A 27,298-nucleotide genomic window follows, 5' to 3' on the forward strand; every position below is an offset into this window, starting at 1 on the left:
TGCATCTTGCCAATGGAGGCTTCACATGCCTCCTCAGCCGTATAAGGTACGGGACCGATGAGACTGGGAAAGCAGCACATAAATACCGTGAATTTTATCATATCGTAAAAATGTAAATGTTCCAGGTTTGCATCTGGTATAAAATCTGTATTTCCTGTTATTCCTCTCCTTGACTCACCCGACCGGTTCTCCTGCCTAATAAGAAATACACAAGGTCATAAAAGTTTATATATGAGCTTGTGTATATGATTATGCCAGCACATCTACAGTGTTTCTATACAGAACTCTAGTAAATAATCAGGATAAATGTAAGCACATTAAAAACGTTGCACTTCATCTGCATTCACCACTTTATTAAGGACCTAACATTAGCTCTTCCCAGCAAGGGGAAAAAGAAAAACACACAACCCGTGATTCTACAACAACGAAAAAAGGTGAGAAGACAGTATGAGCGGAGCTGGAGGTCAAACTATGCACATGAGGTCAAGATGAATTAGCCAGGAAATGTGTGTTAAAATCACAATGATTTATAGGAGTCATTGACATAAACAGTTTCCTGCTGTAGGACATTATATTGTGCAGTACGTGTTTCTAATGCTGCGGCTTCCCATTGCAATGCAAATCATAATCATCAAATCTCACAGTATGTGCCTCTGGGTTAAACACTCACTTGTTCCATCATGCAAACTAAACCATCGACTGAAAAGTCTTGACAGCAATTTGGTGAATTTGATGCTCTTTTGATCAGAATCTACAGTGAGGGTTCCCACCCTAAAGACACATCAGATGGTTATTGACTCTAATTTGAACCTCAAAGTAGAACTTATTTTACCTGTATATCAATGTATTTGGGTCCTATGTTTTAATGATAACATCAATCAATTAATTATTAGAGACTATGGTGAACATTTCTAAAAAAAAATGTTTAAACCGAAGCAGACAGAAGTCAGACTTATGTAAGCAACGAAAGAATCATAAGCTATGAACTTTGTGCCACAACCAAATAAATATTCACAGACAGTAAAGACTCACATCTCTGAGCTTTATGTGTCATCTCCGTCTATATTTTCCAAATGTGAAAATGAAATGCAGAGCTCCTTTTGAAACTAAACACAAGTCAAACTAAAGTCGAAGTAAAAACAAAAATCTCTGAGTAAAGATGATTTCTAACAGACGCCACACTGGCAAAACACACCAGGCTGCCTCCCATTAATACACTATAAAACATTATGTGTTAAGAAAAAGACAAACATGCAAGCTGCCGCTCATTTCACATCCACCATGTGTAACTGCTTTTTTTTAAACATCACAGGATATGTAAATTCTTACGTGTTGCAGGATTAATTTAGCCACAGAGCCTTTTCCTATGTGGTTAATTTGACCATGTTCATAGAAAGGACGGTCAGCAATAAGTAAATGTATCAGGTCACAGGTCGTCTGATGTAAAAGCTCTTTCCAGGCGGAAAGGTGAGGGAGGAGGAGATAAGTGTAACATTTAAATTGACTTCAGAAATGGTATTTGCTCCCTGAGGATAAAGGAAATATCTTCACTGGAACACCTGTTACTATTAAAAGTTAACATGTATGCACACACACACACACACCCACACCCGCACACACACACACACACACACACACACACACACACACACACACACACACACACACACACACACACACACACACACACACACACACACACACACACACACACACACACACACACACACACACACACACACACACACACACACACACACACACGTAGAATGGTAAGCAATTGTATAATCTTTATCCCCTGTCTTGCTTCCTCTATCAGGAGGTCTCCTGAAGGGAAGGTGTTGAGAAAACATATTACCTCAATAAATTGACCGCTTAATCCCGAAGCCCTTATTTAAAATGTCATTCATAGCACATTTGAAAAAATATAAGCAGGAGGTTTTTTTCTGGTCAGCTCCCCTTAGGCTTAGAGGGATAGAAACATTAAGAGGTAAAGAGCTGAAGTCATGATGTCAACTCCAGATGACCCTCTGTTTCACCAGCTGCTGTAACTCAATGCAATCTGTCACTCATGATTTATTTCATCAGTCTTTTGAAAAAAAAGGAAAAAGACTCATTATACTCATTAAACCATGTGTCCTAGAAATTATGTTTATATCCAACAAAACAGCAACAGCAAATACATTTAGAAGGAAACCTTATCTCAATCTGGATACATTCTGAGGCAACTTTATTTGAAGATGAGGAGGTGGTCAGGTGGATGTCAAGCAGAAAAATGTTTAACCAGATATTGTGCTGTTCGATAAGATGACAAGGCCGAGTAAACAAACCTGAGCAATATCACAAACATTCTAAATTTAAAAAAACATATGTTTTTGTATTCATAATTATCACAATACTGAAGTAAAGGTAATCTTATATAATGTATAAAACAGATAAGATAGAATGAGAGGTCTCAAACACGGATCGATGCCCAAACCTCCACGCAACAAATGTGTGATCACTTCCACGATTGTGATGAACCTACTCTTGCAATTTCCATGTAAGGTTAATTGCATGAATTGTAATAAATAACCTGTGACCACCACAGCTCTGTCAATTTTAGCGAGTGTTGTGTCTTATGCAGCCTAGCTCGGTGGAAATGCCTCAATAAATAAGAAACCAGTGTTTCTATCGCAGATAAAAAAAGGAATTCATTCAAAGTAAAATGTTTTACAAAACGTCTCTGAGGCACAGCAAGAAGTGAAAACCCAAAAGTCAAACACTCCAAAGTGTGGATGAATGGTGTGTCGGAAGTTTGGAGGTTGTTCACTTTCTCCGGTTCAGATTTCGAAGTGTCCTTGGCAAAGACACTGAACCCTGAATTGCCCCTGATGGCTGTTCTGTCAGTGTGTGATAGAAAAATGATATATATATATAAATAGTGTAGTGTAAACGCTTTGTGTAGCTTGATGATACAAGATAAGCACTTTACAAATGCTGTCGATTCACCATGAAAAACTAAAAGCACAGCAGGAACTTGTTCCACATTAACTTGATTTAGCTGACATCCCTATTTAATCAATGCTCTCCCTTCTTAACTTATTTCTGGCTTAATAAACAGCAAACTAACCAGCTTACTAAGGCTCACATCCAAATTCAATTGATGCCATTATACATAAATACCATCTATCGATTGTTGCTACTTAGAAATTAGATGATTGTTTGAAGAGCCTGCTTTTTAAAAAATGATGTCACGTCACAGTTATTTCTGTATTCTGCACATTTGTCTCATTTGTCTATAATAATGCATTGAAAGCTAATTCAAATATTGCTGCTTTTTGATTGAGAACCAGAGTCTCAAACTCCTGATTAAACCACTGAGCACCATCACCATGTACCTGTCTCTGCACTGAGAGGACACCACCTCAAATCCTGCTTTAGCACTGAATACTCTCAGTGTTTTATGGCATTTGAACAAATGGCCGAATGCTGTCATTTCTCAGAACAACACGGTCACATGAAATCGCGCTATGCACTTTAATGAGATGATGGAAAAGAAAATCCAAGCTTTTAAAGCATTATCTCCATTTTCCGAAATGCACTTTTAGTTTGGTCGAAAAAAAAGGAACTGAACTATGAGAGAACATAATGGAAGCACTCCTCTTGCGTGTTCAGGTGCATTTTGTACATATGTATGTGTGTGTGTGTGTTTGTGTGTGTGTGTGGTGAGCGACATTCACAAGCACAACCTTTTAAAAACGGAATTAATGGGATGGGAATTACTTACTATGGCAAGTAAGCTCTTCTATTGTCTACTCACAGCTCTTGCATTATGTCCCAGGCTGGTGGACAGGCACACTGCTGACCATCGGACCACTAGCCTGAGCTATTAATGCTGCCGCCGCTGAGCAATGGCCGGATTTATAAGAAAATGGTGGTGATGGTATAGCAGGAGAGCAAATACGGGGTCACCATCTATCTACCATGAATCTGTGTGCTATACGCGCTGTTGTCCAACTGAGCTGCTGCAGCGACACACCGGGGAAGAGCGATGAGGAAGCTTATGTAGGCGCAGACACAAAGAGAAGACAAACAGGTTGAAGAAAAGGTAGAAGAGAAAAGATCGGTGCAATAAGAGAATATGTCAAGGGCTGCGGAGGAAAACATGAAGATGGCAGCAGCCCGCTCTTAATGAGTCATAAATCAGCTTGATATGAATCCTCTCTACAGCACTATTAGAGCAAAGTGTTTCGAAGCTCATTAATTTCCATTAGGGAGCGGCTATCTGGTGAGTTTACTATAGCCTCAAATTTTCTCCTATCTTTATGATCTTACAATAACTCTCACATATCCCCTGGCCTCTGTGCTCCTCAACTCCATCACGCCCACATTCGTGGTAAATACCTCTCTTATCTAGCAGGGACATTCAATTCCATCCTAATGTAGCAAAGTTACTGATATAAAGTAATATGTAAAACACTCCTAATTCACGAAATATATGTGATTAGTGACAGCTTTCCATATAAACACTTAAGAGGTTGAACATACTTAGCAGAGGTGGCGTGTGTTTATATACCTGCTGGAGATGGAGCATTTAAGAAGTGGCTGTGAGATGTTTCAGTAGCACTGATTCAGCTGTTGGTCTGCTGCTGCTGCTGCTGCTTTAAAAGCAACTCAGTAAAGAATCAGTGCTTTTTGGGCTGCCTCTCTCAGCTCTTTCTCTTTCTGCCTCTGTCACCGCTTTTCAACTCACTGCCACTGTAAACAATATAAAACCCCCGGGACGAAGCATCGTTTACAAAGCCACATTAAGTTTAACTAACCACAGGTAGCAAGTAGATTTAAGAAACTGTGCAACTCAACAATACAGGATGTAATGTGAATGGGGTGAAATCAGTAATAAAACAGTTTATGGCCGGGTTGATGTAGGTTGTATATAAACTTCCCCAAAGGTTAAATATTATTTAAAGAGTTCCAGGCTAAGAACTGAAAGAAACCAAATCGATGAGGTGCACACTGTTCTAGTATTGATTTTAGACTGCAAATAAAGATGGTCGACGCATTTGAAGCTAAAATATCCTGGATACGAAGCTGCCATGTTGCGCATTAGAAAGTCTGTGCTGTAGCAATTGCATGAAGGAGCCATAGCAACAATGTCCCATCGATACACATCTTCTTCTACCTATCGCGAGTCAGTCTCAGCTGTCAACCATGACCTTTTACCTTGTTTTCAGCATCAGATTACTATTTAAACCAAACATACAAGAAGAACGAGCTCTTTAATTTACATGTGATTTATAATGACAAAAAAAATGTATAGGACTTTGACTTTTTAGTTTGGTCCATGACACATAGCCAGGATTTATGACCCGCCAGGCGGCAATTGAGAAGCTTGAGTAAATGAGAAAAAAAGAAAGTAATAAAGAAAGAAAGAAAGAAGGAAAGAAAGACAAGAAAGAAACACCCACAACCAGAAGTGAGCGCTTGCTCTCGAGACAATGACTTCATGACTAATTCAATCAGAGCTTGGCAGCCGTTCAACAGTCATAATTATAAGCAAAGGGGCAGCAAAAACGACAACAGCAATAATACTGATGAATAAATGGGCAGTATTAAATGGCCATTATTATTCATTTATTTGGTCCTGAGTTCCAGGGGCAAAAGAGCAGCGATCAGAACCACTGAAGACACCGCACCACACTCGGCATGTCTCTAATTTGAAGTCACATGCACTGAGGTAGAAAATCGACTATCCTATAAAGACGCAACGCTATAATTCCTTTCTGTTTAACTCCATCCATTTGGCCATTCATTCAAGTGAGTACCAATTAACGTGCACTATTCTTATACACTACACGGGCACAGCGTCAGAGTACGGATGTTCCTCTGTAGGTGTGGAATCAATATTGCCTCTAAATGCCCACAGCATCGCCCATTTCCTTACCAGAGAGGTGAAGATGTAAGTGTAGTAGACGGACAGCATTCCCAGCTCCGATGCCTGCGGAGGAAAAAGACAAGAAGTGTCAAGAGGTGAAATAGACCGAAAAATGTACGAGAAAGAAAGTTCAGAATGCTTGAAACAGGGTTTGAAATAAAAAAAAGAAGAGATGTTTAAAGGGAAGTCAGAGAACCCGCAGGGAGAGGGGAGACGATAACAGAGAAGGAGACTAAAATAAATATAGGGGGTGGGGAGAGATGGGGGGGAGAGAAATTGAGAGGTCAGTGATTCAGTGTAACTCCACTCTGCACAGAAAACCAGATCAAATCCAACATCTTGATGGGAGCAGGCACATTCTTATCTGACGCCGGCTCTCAATGGAGCGTTTAATTTCGGTGGTGCATTAGTATGCCACCCGTCACTCTGACTTACAATTTGATTAAATCAAAGTCACAGCGAGGAGCAGTTGTGAAGGACAGGGTGAACTTTCCTGAGTTTAATTTCATTAAACACATTAGCAAAATAGAAAATCATCGAGCTATGGACTTCTGTTAAATCCCTCTGCAATACACACGATGATTAATATCAATAAATATCGTGTAGATACACCAAACTACAGAGCATGTTTCAATCTCTTTTTCTGAGCATTTCTTCTCAAAAATCATTATTTAATCCAGCGTGAAATTCTACATGAGCATGAATTCATCCATATACTCCAAAGTACCTTTTTCACACCTGACTGAACCCGACTGTACACATTCCCATCAGCAACAGATTCTACACTGACATTATTCCACAGGTGTGTACGATCAGAGTTTAAAAGCGAGGATTTGGCTCTAGTATCTGAAAAAAGTGTAACCTCACACTCTCCGTCACTCTGCTGCTGACAATCTACCCAACTCCTCTGCAGCTGCATGAATAATAAAACACACAACACATAGAAATGCACTAATTGCAACCAGAATTACTGGTTGTGGCTTCTCCCCTGTTGTTCTTTATTGTGTTGAACAGGGAAGATAAAAGTGTTTTTGCATAATATTACGATGTCACAGTACAGTTCATTGTTTTCTAATTTTGTTTAGACAAAATCCTGTTTTGTGAGGTCACAGTGACATTAAACTATCACCGCCCCAAATTCTGAGGCTGAGATATTGAATTAACAAGAACAGGACAGATGGACGGATTGATGGACAACCCCCAAAACAAGGTCACTGACGCTGGTGTGGAGGCGTCAAAGAATAAAAAAACATCTTTCATAGAGCTTTCTCCATTAAGTGTTTTAAGCACATCATTACTCTGAAACGAAGCATGGCAACTGTGAAAACATCTTATTACGCTTCATGGAAGTTGTTAGCATCTGCCCTGGGATTACACACAGTAACTAAATCTAGCTAATGGCACCTGGCGGGCCGAGATATTTCTTACCTATCGTGGAGAATATAAAAAGGAATATTTAAAAGAGGTGGTTTTCTTTGCCTCGAACACTATCAAACAGAAACTGACATTACAACCTCTACCTCCTTTGGTTGCTGCCCACGTCCCATTGAGCAGAGACAGTACAACCCAAACAAGCAGCAGATGGAAAATATCCTATTGGTCTTCTTTCACCGCATTCGCAATGAGCTCCCCTGCCCGCTGTTTGATCTGCTCGCTGCTCCGCTGCAGCTGTTTGTCAGAGTGCACGCAATTTGCACTTCCCCTGCACGCTCACTGTCCTCCCCACTCTGCTTCTGTGCAGCTGTGCACAACAGTGGAGGCCTGACTGGACCAGATTACATTGAAAACTAGCGCTGCTGACCTAAGCCCCTCTGAATGGAAAGACCTCAGAGTGTGAGACCTTTGTCTGAAAAGGGGGGTTCGATGTAAGATGTAAACAGACAAATAAGGAAGAATGTCTTGCGCGACAAAGGAAGACCGTGTCCCTGCAGACGAGCCGGACGCTCTTGTTATCGCCGCAAACTGTTAACACGCCAGCACGCGGCTTCGATATGTTTGGCAACTCGCCGCTCCCCCATGAGGGACGGGGCTGCCAACTTTGCGCCACCCTCAGTGCGGGACTGTCTCCTGACGGACAGAGAGACAAACAGAGTGACACATAAAAGAGACAAAGGAGGGAGAGACGGAGGGATTGTTAAAGGAGAACGAACAGCGGGACAGGTGTGAAGAAACACGGGGACGCCGTCTTCTCTGCATTTGGACACAGAACAAAGAGTGAGCAGGAGATCAACTCCATATGGAAAGCGAAGACACAGACGGAGGCAGAAGGGAAGCAGAGGAGAGAGGTCCCACTGTGGGCTCCTGCTGCTCTGTGGCCCGGGGTTGCCATGGCGACTAGATGACCACTGATGGCGGCACGCACACTTGATTGAGGTGATCGTTCACGATTTACAACAACTGTGCACTACAGGGAGAGAGAGAGAGTGTGCAACCCATTTCCCTCACCCAAGCTATTGTCACCTCTAGTCCAATCATCTGTCCATCGACTTCGAGAAATAATGAGGTGTGTATTAATTACCCAGAGACCATATGCTGCTGCCAAACATCCTGGCTTCCCCTGCTCCTACAGTCACCTTCATAGACGCCATGAGGGCTCAGACAAACAGTCAGTGTCCAATCAGGAGAAGCTCCAGCTTTACGTTGAGGTCGGACTCTCCAAGCTCTCCATAATAATGAACAATGTTCATTATTGGCATGTGCCATTAGTGGAGGAAGCTCGCACAGTTGAGGTCATGTTATGGAGAAGTAACTAATTGTCTGAAAGTTGTCACGCTGGATGAGCTTTATAGCTCTGCTTATTACATCTATCGTTCTATTTCTATGCAACAGGAAAGTTGAACCAACAGATGGGTAATCGCTGAGATAGGGACATCAAATTATCGGTGTACTTAATTTGCTTCACCGACCTATAGAACAGCTTGTTTTTCATCCATAACATCAACTGTGGCCTGTAAGGAAGAAGACAAAGGGCCTGCTTCCTTTTACGAGTCTGTTTTTAAAACACATTAATCCACTTAACTGTGCAGAGTTCTCACTTATTGACGATGAATTATTGCAACACATCTTCTTTTAAAGCTGTCATCCATATCATTTAATGGTACAGGGTTATATGACAAGGTTGATTGATGGGCTGTACAACCCTTTCTCTTTAAAAGCTGTAGAGGTGGTGTGTGTGTCTGTGTGTGTGTGTGTGTGTGTGTGTGTGTGTGTGTGTATTACGGTTTATATTCCACATCAGAGTTGAACCATGCTACACCCACAGTTTTTTTTTCTTCTTTTGGTCATCTCACACTAGTGTTTTGATTTCTAGAAATAAAGCTCAAGTTTATGATTGTAAAAGAAGTAATAGCAACTTTTTAAAATCTATATAAAGTACTTGTTATGTGTGCACCTCAGAATATATTGAATTAAACTACTTGGAGTTGTGTTTTTCTTGTTTGATAACTGTAAAGCTGTGTTGGACATTTATCACAGATTTTTGAACTATTTTTGAACTCAAACTTTTTCAGAGTCTGTTACCTAGAGACCAGGATTTTGCAGTTCACTTTCCTCAGATATTTGAGTGCAATGTAATTCCCAGTTTGCCGATATGTTGTATCTCAGATGATGTGTCAAACTTAGAAATAATAAAACAGAAAATAGGAAAAACAATTTTTCCCCAAACATTAATTATTGCTAAGATCCATGTTGCTCATCGGGGTTGCTTCTAGCGAAAGCTGATTCATGCTCCTCAGTCGAAGCTACGCCGTAGGTACGCATGTGACCTGTGCACAGGGCTGATAATTCATAGATGTGCGTAGGTGTGCGTGAGTCATGCTGCAACAACACTCGGAAGGCTAGTGGCAGTAGAGTTTCTCTGCTGGTGTTGAATGTCTTCCAGTGTCTGGTCCGCTCTTTTACAAATGATCTGGCGTCTCTTTTTACTTCAGAACAATGGCGAGTGTTGGAGCAGATTGTGTTGGAGTTGGAGCTGATAGATGTTGAAGAGCAATTACTTTTTCTTGAAGAACTGCAACAAGTCTGCTGGAAATGCGATGCTACCAAATAGACCAATAGCAGTTCCCCAACATTTTTAAGGAGGTGCATGTCAGGGTCCGTTTACATTACATTTACGAATCAACCTACAATATGGGGCAGACTACTGCTCCCGAAACACATGTAGGCCAGGCCTTTCTCAAGATATGTAAGAGGTTGAGTCATTTTAACAAAACCAAGAAACTACAGGTGATTCTGGCTTATATTCAACCACCATTATATATGTTCCCCCCCACAATGTTTCAAACTGTGTAGGAGATACAACCTGTATCTCTACGGATCAAAACTCAAGACTAACTAACTTCTTCTCCCTGTTAAAAAATTCATTCTTCACATATACAGTTACTTGAACACTTTTTTTTGCCAAAGGCATTTTTCTGTTACTTTTTTCTTTTCAGGAGCTTTGAGAATTATATAAATCTGGGTCTAGGGAATTTTTAAACAGAAGTTATCAGTGCACATAAAACATGGCTATCATGTGACCCATACTAACCCGTTCCAGAATTATATGTGACATGGTGGCGTTGGCATCGACTATGATGGTGGCGGTCTTGTCATCTCGTATCTCCTTCAGGAGCGGGGTCGGGTCCTGGCTGTCGTCGAGCATACGCACTGACAGAGTCTCCTTGGAGATGAGGAAACGCCTGAGGAGCTGCTCCAGGTTCAATAAGCCTGCCGGGTAAAACACACACACACAGACGCACACATGAGGGGGTTACTTGTAATGAAGGGAAGACTCTTCCAAGGAGACGGAGCGTAGCTGTATTAGTCTCTTTCAAAGTTTAAGTTGAAGTCACGAAAGTAGATGGGACATGCAGCATAAACTTAATCGAGGTTCATTGTCCTCAAGTGCAGAGAAATGGGCTTCTCACTTGCTTTTAAGCACATTTAAAAACAACGAGCAACTAGACTGTTTACCTTTAATTACAATTATTGTAAGGCGACTTCTCTTTTAATACGACCTGTGGTAATAGACCATTCGACTCCTGTGAGGTGAGTGGGATTTGCCCTAATTAAGGCATAGCTGACTTAATCAAAAGGCTCCCGGCAGCAGCTTACCAGTCACTATTCATCTGTATGTTAACACACCCTGAGAGGTTAATTGGGCTAATTTTCCATACAGGACTTTAAACTCATTTGCAATGTGTGTTACAGTGAGAAAAATACGACCTGAACAAAACCTCAGCGTGATGGTATAACAGTTACATCAGCTTCACTGTAGGGGATCTGGCTCCAACTCATATGCCTCATAAAACACCTGGTGATGATGGCGGGGGGGAGGACATAACTTTGAGGGGATGGATTTGCCTCGCAGAGCCCCTACCTGCTATTTCCATTATGACTTAAATATGGAATGACACTCAAGACTCTGTTGTCAATTATGTGTGATTTTTACCATGGCGACAGCACAGCCGTTCATCTGTCACACAGAGACCAATTTGGTTGCAGAAATTTGAAGTTGTCAAACTCACTCCTTCAGCTTCACCACAGCACATTAACACAAGCTACATTACTTTGCCAGTCATGTCTAATAGCTTCTGTAATTATGTCTCAGTGTCTGCTCGTCTTTACGCCGGTGCGGCAGAATATCAGAGTGTGTGTCTGGATCCCTGTACCTGACTACCTGTGTGTGTGTGTGTGTGTGTGTGTGTGTGTGTGTGTGTGTGTGTGTGTGTGCACCCAGGAGACGTCACTCCTGACTGCTGCTTGCTCGCCTGCCCGTGTCTCAAACCTGTCAGATCAGCTTCCTCTGTAGTATAACACAGAATAAATCTGATGAGCTTGAAATAGCTTCTGCTAAACTGCCCTCCTTGTCTGCCTCCTGCATGCACGCTCCCTAGCTTCTTGCGGGGCATCGAATACAATTTCACGTCGTGTCCATGACATTAGATGGTGCGCTGAACCTCACACACACACACGCACATGCACGCACACTCACACATATGCACGCACACACACACATGCACGCACACACAGAAGAAAAGCTCGAATTCTCTTTAATGTTCTGGTTGTATTGGATTCAAAGGGGAGTCCATTTTATTTTCACCGGGTGCCTTTTCCATGTTGCTCCCTCATGCTTTGCTCCTGGTTAACCAGTTAAAATCAAATCAAAAACATGCAGCTCAATGAAAAATGTGCTGTTTTTCAGTTATTCTGGTAAACAGAGAAAACAAAATCAATCATTAGGATTGTTTTCCAGTACAAACACCGATCTTGTCCTGACCAGCAGACCTCAGAGGACCCGAAGCCTGGTCCTAATGAGGGACAACCTTATTTCTGTGGACCTGGATAAGGTCAATGTTAATTGTGGATAGGTTTAGTTCAGGGTTAGGGACAAATCGGTCATGGTTAAGGTGAAGGATCAAGTTTCAGTTGTTTCCACAATGAACTGAAGTCAATACAGAGTCTTAATAATGATATTTGAGCAAACCTGTGTGTTTGATTAATTGTATTTATGTCTCTACCATATATCAAGTTCATATTTTCTAAAAAAATGGTTAATTAATGAATTTCTTCACATTAAATACACCTGTCCATATAAACTGGATAATAAACATTTTAGCAGTATCCTTTCAATGTCTTTTCATCTGTAATTGCTGTATAAGAGGTTATCCTTGTTACAGGCCTTGTTGAATGTATTGGACATTAGATTCATGTGCCACTTGTAATATCTATATCTAATTGACACTGACCTCATTATCAACGTATTGCTTCCCTGCAGCTGAAACAGAGCCGTGTTTATTAACTGCTAATGGAGATCAGAACATGTCATATTGCTTCATAATAATGAAAGTGTTTGGCTGATAACACTCTCTGGAGAGCGATAATGCACTTGAATGATACTCAGTGGTGCCTCAGCCTAGGCCCAACAGCCCCCTTACGTACAATAGAGCTGCACCAAAGTTCACACATTTAAAGAATTCAGTCAACTAAATATACCAACATTTTCATCAAGACTCATGGGATATTTACAGAGAAATCAGTGAAATTGTTGGAGAACGCCTATATTCCACAATGTCAGAGAAAATGAAACAAACCCAAATTGAGTTGGTACTTCCCCGACGCACATATCACCATCTCTCCGTATTGTGTTAATCTATCCAGTAGTTTTTGTGTAATCTTTCTAACAAACCAAAAAACAAACAAGCCGGTTGATTGGTGAAAGCCGAGTAACTACGAGATTCCAGGTCACAGTTTAGCTTTCACCTCGCTGCAGTTATGCACAGTGCAGACGCTCCCAGGACCCTTTGACATCTGTGTTGGGTTTGATACGGATACAACAAAGAAATCCTCTGAGTATACCCAACCACACACATCACATTAAGCTACTATTTATAAGTTTAAGACAAGGCTAAGAGCACATAGTGTGAGTCTATGGGGAATTCTTTATATCAAACAGGGTCCTCACAAGTCTGGAAATAAACATTCCCGAGTGTGTTGCTGAGACTTAAGTTGCTCATTGGCATTGACGACACGTGGCTCTGAATCTCTCTCAGGCGCAGAGATAAAGGTGAGAGCTGACATTCAACTTAGGCAGCCGCTCATTTACCTTTCACACACTGTCACCACAAAGTGCCTGCACACACACAAACACACACACCCATACACACAGACGCACACTGGCACCCACAAACACAAAACACCCCCGTGTAAAAACATTAACCTGTGAATAAAACGCAGCTTTCCTTTCCAGGTGCTGGTGGATGATGTATACCAGAACCTTCAGTCGCAGACGAAGCTTTAAACACAAACTCAAAAGCCCCGATGACAGCCGCACGTTAGGATGACTCATCATTTCGCCTTGAGCACAGAGTGAGACCTGGTTTTATGACTTTAACAGCGTTGGGCCATCTCTTAAAAATGTTGCTGAAGAAAAGATCATGTGTCAAAACATTTCCAGTATGTCTGAGTATATTATTCCATTAACTTAAATATCAATAAAAGTGGAACCATCAATACTGACTGTTATCTATCTGCCGGAGCGTGGTGGTGCTGATTGGATGTGCTGCCCCTGATCAATCCTGGTTTCTCTGCTGTTTTTTCTATTTATCTTTCTTCACGAAGCAGAAACTATTCTTCTCTGGTTAGGTGAGATGTTACTTGACTGGCTTTTTATCTTTAAAGGCAATTTAACCCTGACTTAAAAAACAGATGGAGGCAGGAATACAAACATCTTCCTGTTGGATTTTAACTCAAAATGTGACAAGGAGGGTTTTCTATTCAACTATTCTAAAAGTGCATTTATGCAAAAAAGAAAAGAAAAACGACAGATGCAAAATGTGCTCAAATGTTTTGACACTTGGCGACCAAAGCGTGTTGAAAGCAAGGTGAGCAAAGAATAATGATTGATAATCTTTTTTTAACTGGACTGAAGGTCGCTGCAGGAGGACCCACGCCTCCATATGAGTGGCGCCCATGCTTCCTGAGGTATGGTGCTCTTTGTGTTACATTTCTAGTTGTACCTCTTCCTCTGCAATAGTCTAATGGCCGTCATTTGGAGAATGGAAGCCACCAGCTGTTTGTACTGAGGGGCTCATCTCCTAATATTTACAGTCGTTAATGGATTCTTTGGAAATACCAAGCTTTTCACCACACGCTCATCTTTCAATGGAAACTTTGATGTTTTATTGTCACAGGTGAGAAATCAGCCAAATCCCTGTAGGTTTTTTCTAATTATACAATCAGGATTAGAAAATGACTTTGCATTTCACTGAAGCAGAGACAAATACTAAAAACCAAACCCCACCCTTCACAAGTACAAACTCTCCTTAATCATATAGATTTTTCACATCAATCAGCACAACCTGTCCTCCGGCTATTTATAAAGTGCTGTAAACTACAACTGCTCTCTCCACCGCCCTCAGGATCCTTAGTATCCACGGGAAAATTACAATCATCGAAATCATCCCTTGTAATTACTATGTTGCTTTCATTCTTACACCTTCGTATACATTCCTGTTCCACCAGCCACTGAAGCATCTCTTCCATCTAATGCTGATTACAGGTTAGCGATGGCAGCACCCTTGTTTCCCTCTGTAGCTACAGTGGAACGAGTCAGTGAACTAAAAACAACCCTGCCCCCCTACTGTGCCAAAGGTGGAAAAAAGCTCACCAAGCATTGGAGACCTACTGTTTTTGTCGTACTAAGAAATTCTGTACCTGCACTGCGGCTCGGGTTAAATCACAGAGCACCAATCATCTCGCTGATTAAAGTGCACCGCTGTAAACCTGTGAGTGCCGTATGCATGCGCACACGTGAAACATGCAAATCCTGCATGTAAGCTTCTCTGTGCATGAACTCATTTACCAAAGGCCACTGCCACCTGACACGTGGGGCCACCCAGCAGTTATGAATATTCAAACACATGGACAATATTGTGTCCGGAGTTAAAGTACTGCATCTGCTAGTGCACACACTGCCGTTGATAGCGGAGGTTAGCTAGATTAATGTCTGTCCTGGCGTGCACCATGCCTTTGGGCACAGATTCCTTTACACTGCTGCCTCCTCAGCCATGGCTGGAAAATATTCATGAATTGGCCACGGTCTATTAGGCTGTCACTGGCTTGGGTGATTAATGGGGCCGGCACATGTGGACAAGCCACCGACAGCCGGCTGCCAACCGACCAACTGACTGCCCGAGCTGACAAGGAGGGGTGGAGCTGGAGCCAAAGTGGAATGGGTCCCAGCTGATGCTCCTGCAGAACGCAAATCTTTGCAACAATCTACACAAAACAAGCACATACAACCATCACACTTCATTTTAGGGATACTGCCTGATAACCTTGAAGAAAATAGCCAGACAAAACTTCTGAGAGTCCTTCTTTTAATAGCAAATAAACTAATAACAGCCTCCTGGCTGAAGCCACAGCCCCCCACAATAACCCAATAGAGGGGTAGAATTCAAGATATGTACAGGATGGAATACTTGACTGCACTATTACAACTGAAAACAGAGGTTTTTAAAAACAACTGGTCCCCGATTGCTCTACATTTCCATCTGATATGAGAAAAAAATACATGTATATTGCTTTTGTTTTCCCTTTGTTTCCCCTTTTAAGCAATGGACATATGCAGGTCATACTATTTCAGAATAATGTCTTGATGAAATGTTATGTGAAATGTATTGTGTCTGTGGACATTGTTAATCGGTAACTTTATTTTGATATATTTGGATCATGATGGCCTGGACCCGAGACATACATGGACAGTTAACCCCAGTAACCTAAGACTTGAACCCGTGATACCTAATTTCATGTTAAAAACGATGTACTGTATGACTGTATTTGACAAAAGGAAATAAAAAGACAAAAAAAAAACAAGCACATACATATTCAGGCCTGCTTTATTTTCTATCCAATGAATGAGGGTCACATGTGAGTGTGCTATCAATACCTCTATGTCATTTCCTGGACTGTCTCCCTATTGTTGATGATGTACAATGCCAGCACAGTAGCTTTCTCCCATTCCCTCACCCCAATCACTACATTTCACCTCCCCCCCCGTCTGCCAAATAGCATCCTTTCCTCTCCAATTTTCTACCTCCCTTGGCCTCCTCCATCCAACCCTCATCTTCCCCCATTTCTTTTCATTTCATTTCATTTCCTCTCCAGTCGTCTCATAGCCCACTGACAGAGAGTAAGAAACCTCTCCGCTGACCCCCCGCGCACCCACACACAACCGCAGAGATGGAGAAAAGTAATGTTAAAGTTTCTTTCTTTTCTCCAAACCCGCCAATATTAAAGTCAGGGTGTGCCTAAAAGGCTGACTTGTTATCGAGTTCTCCATAGAGCTGTTTTCATAAACTCTCTGTGGAATAAATGTCACTGGAAAAGAAACTGAGCCCTGAATAAGAAAATGACTGACAGGTACAAGAACACATGGAAGGAAAAACAACTAATGATACTGTTTTGACCCCAGCAGTTATACTGGGTTAGGTTCGGGCTTTGGGTTAAAACACTTTTACATAAAAAGCATTTTATTTTAGTATTGAATTAATAAATCCCAGTAGCTTGCCAGTTCTGCATGATTAAATGCCAGGCATCCTTACAAATTCATTAATTTGCTATAACTGAATTGCTTTTTTAAAAGCTCTAAAAAGGTGTGGCTTCACAGATGGGACATGGTGCTTGAAGGGTCAAATCTTAAAGGTTCTGAATGAAAGGTAAAGACCAAAGTAGCGACCACGAGACAGGCAAAGAGGAAATTGAAAGGCAGAAGAAGTCAGAATTGAGATGGATGGCGTGGGCGGCTCGCAGTGGCTCGTTGCCATTTCTGGGCAGTTTGACACATAGTTGATGTCTCAAGCGTATTTCCTTTCTTCAAAGCCTTGTGCTGATTAGGAAAAAGGTTAGCCGGTGCCACTCAGGGTCACGATGCCTTTGTCTGGGGAGTTGTAATTACCGCTCGCTGGACTACAAGAGGGTGGGAATGGGCCACGATTTAATCTTCTTCTTCCCTATTTACGAAAATAACTTTCCTGGAGGAGATTTTAGGGCTTTTTCTAAGGTCATTTAGTTTAGTATCTTTAGAATCTAATGAGTGCCTTTGACAAAGAGGCAGTCAGATCTTTGGCAGATACAGCCTGCAAACACCATCCTCATTCGCTTTTGTCTGTCTTAAAGATGTGTTTTCCCCATCAGCAGGCAGTGCTTTCAGACATCCCATTGAGACCGAAAGTAGATTATACAAGGACGACTGCAACTTACTATATCATTATTTTAATTGAAGGATGATGATGACATTGAGAAAATGGAAGCATTCGCAGTAAACTTAATTTATTTTGGGAATGCAGACGTCGGGCTGACTGCAGTAGGAAGTGAGTTATAGCTGTGGAGTGCAGCAGCTGCTACAGAGGGGAGTGTATCACAGGGTGAGATGTTGATAAGCACTGCATCTGTTGTCGGAACCCAGTCGGTGTGCCACGCGAGAAGCTTATGCGTGCTTACACGTGTTAAAGAAAAGCAGACATGGAACGAAAATGCCCGCACTTTGTTGGCGCCGTGTGAGCATTCTCCCCAGGTGTGCACGGCTGTGTGTGTGTTCGCTGTGAAGGTGTGAATGTGCCACTCACAGTCAGCCTGAGCACAGATGAGGCAGGCGGTGGTGCTGTTTAAGAAGGTGAGAAGACCGGCCACTGCCAGGCTGATGTCAGTGTTGGTTGGCCTCATGTCCAGAGTGGTGAACCGAGGGAATTGGACCTTCAGGATGTCCTCTGGAGCCACCTTGACGTAGGGCACCTGCACAGATGATATCAGATGTGTCAGAACAGATGTTTCATTTTTGACAATTTGCAGTTGATTTTGAAGTTCCACATTCATGTTTAAAAATGCAGCAGGCATCTGGAGACAGGACAACCTTGAAAGATAAAAGTAGAGGAATTGGGTGTGAACGGCAGAATAAAAAATAGTGCAAACACCAGTAGAAAGAATAGCTCAGAGCAATATCGTTTTAATCTATTATGATAAATTGTAAGTGAGGATAATGTGTGCATATTCAGAACAGACATTTTTCAGAGACATGGCATTTATGGCACTAATGTTAAGCACAAGTATGTAAAAACTTATTTGGTTACGCCCCCACAAAAACAAGAGGAATCTTCAGGATGACACCTCCTCACCCGCTGTTACAAGACAATTGTTTATCCTCACTGTGCAGCTCTACTGTGAGTTTCATGTGACACAAAAACAAGGTTGTGCTCAGACACAACAATATCAAAGCACTTTAACCAAACATCTGGAGTAGGGTTATTACACAAGGTGATAAAAAGAGAAGTTTTCATTGCTGTCTGTCTGCACAATACTCAAACACTACTCAACAGATTTCTATTAAATGTTGTGGAGGGGTGGGGCATGCCCCAAAGAAGAATCCAAAAAATGTTGTATGAAGAGGCTGATCCAGGATTTTTCTTTTCACTTATATGGTGAGATAGGGCATTAGCCTGAGTGGAGCCATGCACTCTCAACGCGCCCTTCAGTCAAACCAGAAAAGTCAAAACCTGATGAAACTGTTAGGAATACCATTAAACTCTGTTACACTGAGTGTGGGTACATCCACATCGGATAGACAGTGCAGTTCATTTTACACAAAGTCCTTCAACACTACAATACAAGTTATTGGACAATCAGATTTATGCCTAAATAAAAGTATCTTATTTTGTCACACAAAACACACAAACAAATCTAAGTATGTCCGATGCTTCAATCATCTTCACTTCTTACTTGTGTCAGGATTTTCCTTCTTTGCCTCCAATTCGTCTAAACAAGTAATCATGAACTAAATCCGACTGAGATCGTGTGACTAACCTGACCAATCAAGAATATTACACCATAAAGATTGAGAATCCAGCTCACATCAGCTAATGGCTCAGCTGATTCCCTCCCACGCATTCAATTGGCAAAGCTATTCCTGCTTCGGTTGCAAGCCACAATGTAACCCGCCTCCACACCAGCACCTCCTTTTGATACTGAATCTGACCTCATCGATGTCATGTGTTGTCATTGATGCCCGCTGTGTTCTCTGCTGAGAGTCGTACTCTCCCTGCCTCACACTCCATGAAGGCTCTTTAAAGGGTTAGTCCTCCCTTCCTCAGGCTTCCTGCATATCCATGTGGAAGGGTATAGGGAGCTGTGTACCCAAACAGGGCCATACTACCAAATATAAGTTATTAAGATTATTAAAATCAAATAAATTTGGACTTAAATGGTCCTAACTGAACTGCACTAATAGGGAGGATTACTGTGAACTGTGTGTCAAAATATGCTTTAATTTCTATTAGATCCCCAGAAGCACAAATCCCAGAACAACAGAAAATGCATCACAGGCCAGACTGCAGACTCGATAATAAACAATACACTAAGACAGAAAATAACCACAAAAGAGCATTAACATATTAACTTGAGTCACTTGTATTGTCAGTATTTGGTACAATGATCAGACACAAGGTATAACTACAACAAAGCCAGCCAAGCATTTAGTGTGAATCAATAAATACACAATTCTTTTATCCCGGCCCCAGTGAGGCATACAATTTTCAGTGGGATTGATTCCTGCGCTTTCACTCTGTTGATTCGCTGTAGCTTCATAAATATCTCTATTCCCCAGGTGCCTCTTATGAATTTATCATACCAGCCCCACTTTACTAACAGGTAAGTCGAACACAGGATCATCCCCACTGTCAGAAGGGCGGTTAAGTACACTGCAGCTAACCTTGCAGCCTTCCTGTGTCCCTGAACGCAGCATCCAATCCAGATTAAACCTCCTTACAAATCTGCTCAACTTCGAGAAAATCAAACATTACATTCCACCTCTGTGGCCGGACAGAACAGTGGGGCGCTGAGAACAAACGGGCAAGAGGGAGAGAACCTCTGAGTGGGGCAGGTGTCGGTTCGGTCGGCTGGCATGGCATTGTGATAGAGTGCAGTCGGGCTTGAAGGGGATCCAGTCGGACACTCCGGGTCCGAGAGCAGGGACAGGGAAGTGAGGCTCTACATCATGGCAGATTGCCTGTCTGTATGGTTCCCAGTGCCCATACATTGCTTTCCCCACTCGTCCCCATATCCCCTCGATTGGTTTTCCATTCCTGCCCATCAGGGTGTAATGTAGTCCCCTGGGTGTCTGGATGGATGGAAGTGCGGCCACTACTGACAGCCATTGCTGGGACGCCATTCATTCCTCTCAAAGAGCCTTAAAACCTGGGTAATAGTTGTACACCACACTGGGGAAATGTTCCCCTCTTCAGGTGAGTCCTTTATCTTCCTGTTGCATTTGTACAATTTCTCACCACCCTTTTCTCATTTCTGCCACCCTTCTCTCCTGTTTCTCTGCGCACCCCATTGTGCACCCCCCCCCTCCCCCCCTCAATCCGTTCATTTCTTTCCTTTCAGCAGTGCGGACTGGTGCTTCCAGACCCCTTTCATTTTGAAACCTGACACGCTTCAATAGGCTGTATCTGAGGCAGCGGGGGTTTAGAAAGCTGCTTACACACACACACACACACACACACACATACACACACACGCACACACGCGCATATTCACATGGGCATATACTTAAATACATACATACAGACAAGCACACAGACTCACAACCACACACTTTGTAATTTTCCATCACATTAGCCTTCTGGACCCTCTTGCTTGAAACACTGGAGGAATGACTTGGGTCTGAGGTTTGAATCATGCACCTTGAATATAGAAACTAAAAACACTGAACATTTCCTTATAATATATCTTCTGGAAACACAAAGGTGCTGCATAGGGCAAATGTGCGTACTTTCATTTACGATAGGGCCTGAGGTTTTGTTCCAACCCTCTGCTTTGTGTCTTTACTATAGGATTAATTGGTTTTGAACTGCAGCAATCACGTTCCTCCTCTTGTGGTGGAGTGACAAAGTCTTTTGAAACGAGACTAGAGTTAAAACAGGGCAACACTCTGAGCACAGAAAATCAATGTCCACATTACTAATAGCAAGTTGTCAGCCACTTCAAAGTAAGTTGCAAGACTTCTTATCTGCAGCCAACAGCTCGAGTCAGTCCCTCTGCCGGTCGATTACAAAAATAAAAACAGAAACATCTCTTCTACATGTGTTTTTTCACAGGGCACAACTTCAAAGACTCAAGGAACCCAACAGCTGCTTCACTTTCGCTTCAGCTCTGCGGGAAACAACTATACTGAGTCCTTTTAGAGCCAAACTGGAACATCCTACTGCTTGGTGATCTAGTTTAACGGATGAGGCCATTCTTTGTTTCAGTATAGCTGCACTTATCAATGTTTTCATTCAAATAATGATTCAAATGACATTGTGTGATGTAAAAAGGAGCCGCTCATACAGATCCACAGAGCGAGTTTGTATTATCTCATTATTTTTTGATTTGTATCCTGCAACTTACATGTTTTTGATTAATTCTCGGTTCTCCCAACAACCTTGTATCCAGCTGTGTTTTTACAAGAAAAAGTTTTGATAAACCCTCGTACACATGTTTCTGCTCAGCAACAAACGGCAGACACACAACTAGAAATTACACAACGAGTTGTATGCCCCCATCAACCAATTTCAGGTTCAGCCCAAGTGAATATGTGAAAGAATTATCTGGAGGTGTTCTCGAGATATTACATTCACCATAATGCCACCAACATCTATTCAGTGTAATCTCGAGGCCAGTTTAAGGTTTGTACCAAATTTGAAGTAATTTCCCTGAAGCATTCTTGAGATATCGTGTTCACAATGGAAGGGATGGAGAAACGGACGTATGGTCGTATGCATGGAGGAGAAACCTGAAAAGACAGATTTAAAGGGTTGTGCTTTGCTACTTTAAAAATAGTTCAACAGTTTCACTTTCAAAAGAAAATATTCATGGTTCAAATATTCTTGTCACAAATTATTATAAATGAAACCATTATGAATAGAGACAGCAGCTTTGTCAAAATGAGCCCTCCCGGCTAGGGCACGGAAAATTATTAAAAGCTATGTAAACAACTTGTAAATACTAGTAAACACGCTGTAACTCAAAATTAGATGGAATTCTCTTTTAAAAAGCATCCACTCGCGGCTGCGGCTCAATTGGTGTGGGAGTGAAACTAATTACATTCGAAAATTGTGAAGGGAAGAAAATCTCCGGCAAACAATGGAGCCCAAGGTAATCGCTGAGCTTTTAATAATCTGCCTGCATCACTGTAAATAGAACTAAATACCACGGCGACCGCTGTGGGGAGGGACGGGAGTGTGTCTGGTGGAATGATGGGTGGCTGAGGAGAGAGGGGGACAGAGAGATTGTGAAAGAAGAATGGTGAGAACATGGAGAGAGATGGAGAGAAAGTGACGGCCTGGCTGACAGAAGAAGGGAGCAGTGAAGCGAACCAGACGGAGGAAACAGGATGAGGGGACAACACAAACACATGATAGATCTGAGCCGAGCGAGGGAGGAAGGGGTTGCAATCAGCTCTCATTAAACGGTGTCACTGGATTTAGCCGTGTGAAAATGAGGCTGTTGTCAAAGGCAATTTATCTCATCTTCTGCTCTTTATTGGTTCATTTCTCATGGCGGACACTTTCATGGGACCCAATAACAGCATCAGCATTTAGCTTTGTTATTGTTTGGTCTCTCTGGGCTACAAATACATTCCAAGTTAAAGCAGAATATTCGTGGCTCTCATTAATTATTTAGAAGATGCAGTGCTTAATAACTAATACAATAGGGAGTTTATGCTGAATTCTTTCTGTGCTGACTGGAGTGGAGAATTGGATTTTTTTTGTGATAAAGTTTTAGGCACTTTCGATGCTTAGACTCATATCCATCATGCAAAATACCACCAGGGACGTGTCTGATTGGTCTCGGAATTATTCTGCAGTATGACAACTAAACCAGACAGACGCCCATAGTCATAAAATAACTATCTTCAGTGACAAGAGTCTTGCAACAGATGTTGTGGTTCCCACAGAGCCCACATTTCAACACCATGGAGTCAGGCTGGGTTTACATGAAAAGAAAAACGACACTGAGCCAGTCAACATCTCAAACACTCCTGGAACCATCTTCCTGCTGAGCAGCTTGAAAAACCTACCTGTGTATCCCCAAGGGGAATTTGTGGTATTTTGAGGAAAATGTGTTTCTTAGTTTACCACACTTTGTATGACGGTATGTGTAAATAAAAAATAAGATATTTATGGAATCATTTTTATGGAATAACATATTCACTTAATTTTAAGTGCAGAATACATTTAGACGGAACTCAGTAGGTGTGCCACTGTTGAAGACAGATTTACTTTGCATTATTATGTTGTGTTATTTATGTGAAGAAACATCACATATTTTATTGTGAGTTATGCTAATAATGTCCTGGAATCTCCTATGTTGAGTCGATTATTGTTGTGATTATTATTAATTGGATCATTATTACAATCTGAATTAATCTGATCTTGACTTGACTGGTGGGTGTGGTGTGCACTTCATTTAGGAGCTGGAGAGATATTCACAGAGGGAGCGGAAGGTCGATTTTTTAACGGTGCAAATACGAATCCTTTTCAACATAAAATCTATCTCCTTTTTTAATGTTCACTGATTTATTGTTTCATAAAATTAGAATCATGAGGAAAATGCACGTTGTTTTTGATTGACCGCTCCTGAGGCCAGGAAGACCAAATGAAAATGAGACAGTCTTGTCTACGGAGGGATTTCTGGTATTTGCGTCCCCAGCTTGTCCCACACTAACAGATCTTTGGTTGGACAGGGTCAGAAAGATTTAATGCCCCTTGTTTGTTTTGTGTTTGTGTTAGTTGCTCAGTTGTGTCGAAGACTGATACATTTAAAAATTTAAATGATCTGACATGTTAGTCTCTTCCCCTCTCCACCGCCATTATCTCTTTGAAAAAAACGCTGCCATCGAAGAGCAATTTATCCATGGAGAGGTCGGCCAGGGAAGGATCCACTTGTTGGAGCTGCCTCTGCTGGGGGATGAAAGGATGCAATTGCCGGCCACATTTGAAGGAGCCTTTGAAATGGGACAACCTAGTCACGCCTCGGTTTAAGAAATGCAGCCTCCAAAGGATACGGCCGCGTTGAGACAGCTTATGTCTCTAGCTCTGAGTTTCAACCACTGAATAGTTGGTGAGATCCTGAGACAGTGCTCAAATTGAAAACAACCCTCTGATTAAAAAAATGCAACTGGCAGAATTGGCAGTTTTGGGCATAAGTTAGAAAAGGAAATTTCATCTAGAAACTCCAGTTTGAGCAATAGGTCAATTATTTCGAAAGATTATCAGAAACCAAAACACTGCACAGCTGGAAAGTTATGACGGTAAAACAATCACTCCATCTTTTGTCGCTACTGCCAGGAGGTAGAAACCACAGTGTGAAGTTATCTATCAGGAATGTGCTGTTACATATTTTGGTTATCAAATGATACCTAGAACTTGTAACAGTGTGTGTGTGGTGTCTGTGTGTGTGTGTGTGTGTGTTTCCTGCAGTGTGACAGAGCGGCTGGCAGGTCTGCAGACAGAGTTTTGACAGGCGTTTAATGAGGAAGCTCTCACAGGACACAGGCTTTGCACAAGTAACACACACACGCACTCCTGCACACACTGTGAGCTGTGGGGGAAAAGGAGGTGCATTTTGTTTGGCAGGCAAAAACACCTCAACCTAATTATGATGTGTTTGCAATATTCTTACCTTAATTACACCGAGATTAGACAATAATCTGCTCCGATTAGCTGTTAAAACAAGGAATACAATGAACCAGCATTTTCAAACTGCCGAGCCTGTGAGTTCATAGCTTTGTGTAAAGCTTTCCAATAGCTTCTGATAAATTCTTTTCAATGACAAATTCAAGGTTACATTTGAGAAAGGTAACCAGGCTTTGGTGAGGAGACTTTTGCTCTGAGTCAGAGTGAAGGTGAAAGTTAATTTCCCTTTCGTCCAGTCCAACAAGCGCCGGGATTGCCTCGGTTGTTGAGCTGAGGAGTGCCCGAGTCATTCTGCTACCTGTTGGCTATAAACCTAACAGGAGCCTGTCAGTAACGGGCCTGAGTGAGGGGAGCTGCAGAGAAGGTGGATGTGAAGTACTGCCATATGGAGAGCACAGACATGTAGAAAACTACATTCGTTGGCTTGCAGTCAGAGGTGCAGCGGAACCAACCTCTGTTTGATAAAGTATCACCGCTCTTTTACCAGTCTTGTATTGTGTCAGCACGGTTGCAGGAACTTTGTATTTTATTTTATACATATCACTACATGTTGACTGAGCCTATAACATACACTCGGCAGAAGGAATGGACCTGCCCTTGAAAACAGTAGCGATGCAGCTAAGTGGAAAGCAGCCATTTAGTCTCACTAAGCTGAATCCAAGGTTCACTGACGCCAGACGGAGAACAGTTCATTTACTGTCAAAAAGTGGACATAGCTAATCAGTTTGGAGATCATCATCAACTTGTAGAAAACCAACCAGCGATACAACACCGAGTATAAAGTCTGGCTGAGCGCAGCTTATTGCAAGCCAGAGAATTATGTTGGCCACTGAGCATTAGAGAACAGATGCTGCTGGAGACATTGTCCATCAGTCAGCAAGTGGGATGCCAAGGCCGGACCGTGTGGAGTGGAGTTGGCAAGCAGGTCTATTTGGGGTGGCGGGAGACGGAGGAGGGCAGGTGGTGGTCTATTATGGCTACCTGATCCCCTTTTGTACCGAAAAGGTTTACGGGGGATTTGGGAGAGCAGCTGCTGGCATTCAGAGAAAAGCAAATAAAAAATCTTGTGGGAGAGGCAAGGAAAATTGAGGGACAGTCCGAGAGTCTGCAGACATTCTCCGTCCACAACCGCCTGCTCATTCCATTCTCAGCCAGATCTCTGTTTGTGGTGGTAATGAGCCTGCATCAGGTCCCTGCGGCCAGAAGCAGACCAGTGATAAAGATGAAGTGGGCTGGGGGTCCCCTGGTGCCTTTTAGGAGAGTGGAACATTGACCACGAGATCTCTATCTCATTGATCAGCCAGTTCAGAGAGAGAAAACGTGCCGTCCTCCAGAGAGGCCTGTTCCTCACTCCGTTGACCTATTTCAGAGCGAAGGTCTTTGTGCTAAAAAAGAAAGAAACGCTGTTAATCTTCCCCCGTTTTGCTACCAGTTGCTGGTGTTATTGTCAGCAGCGAGGATGAGAAATGGTATCATTGTTTTGTATTGGGGAGTTGTCTAAATCCCCCTACCTGATTAAATGAAATCAAATCTACCAGCAATTATAGTCTTAAATGCCCAATGCAAGCATATCTGTGTTTATCCTTAGTGGAAAAAACATGTTTGTACTGTCAAATCCAAGATTTTCTATTGGGAGCTTTGATTGGAAAAGTTTTTTTTTAATTCTAACTGTGGACTTAATCCACTTCTGGGAATCTAGCCAAATGTTTGACTCGCACCATCAAAACAAAACACGGCTCAACTTTTGCCAACACATCTTTGAGGAACCTGGCTCTTTGAGTGCAACACAAACAGGTTGGTGGAGAGTGTTCTTGATGGGGTTTGGGATCCTGGAGGAAAAATGGCAGCTCATCAATTCAGTGAGCAGCTGGGTTGAGCGTTGGCTCTTTCAATGCAGATATCACTCAAAAAACGATATATCACTACGTTCACCATGTGTGAAACAAAAGCAACAGTGTGAGAAGCAGCACGAGTTCCTTTTCACAGCCTTCACGACAACAAACAGCTAAATTGAAATACCTTTTTGCTTGCTGCTCACCTGGGAGTTACTGCCTCCTTGTTTTTATTTTTTGCTTTCATCTCAGCGATCAAAATCAAGAGACTGCTTCCTGATGACGAAATAGTGCGTGTGGATCTGCACATTATGGAGCTGATGGTGAGGCCTTGA

The 27,298-nt window shown here is 42.1% G+C and overlaps 1 protein-coding gene across 1 annotated transcript in view; it reads right to left on the bottom strand.

Moving 5' to 3' along the window:
• The window catches only part of grik4 (glutamate receptor, ionotropic, kainate 4), a 154,274-nt gene that overhangs the window by 68,932 nt on the left and 58,044 nt on the right, over window positions 1-27,298 (bottom strand). Inside the window, exons 4-6 of the mRNA XM_061073199.1 lie at window positions 18,025-18,190; window positions 10,446-10,624; window positions 5,927-5,980 (exon numbers count right to left, since the gene is read on the bottom strand). Coding sequence (XP_060929182.1) covers window positions 5,927-5,980; window positions 10,446-10,624; window positions 18,025-18,190 — 399 coding nt within the window. The remainder of the gene's footprint in view (window positions 1-5,926; window positions 5,981-10,445; window positions 10,625-18,024; window positions 18,191-27,298) is intronic.

The sequence above is a fragment of the Limanda limanda genome, chromosome 6 (genome assembly GCF_963576545.1).
Source record: "Limanda limanda chromosome 6, fLimLim1.1, whole genome shotgun sequence".
Taxonomy (NCBI): Eukaryota; Metazoa; Chordata; class Actinopteri; order Pleuronectiformes; family Pleuronectidae; genus Limanda; species Limanda limanda.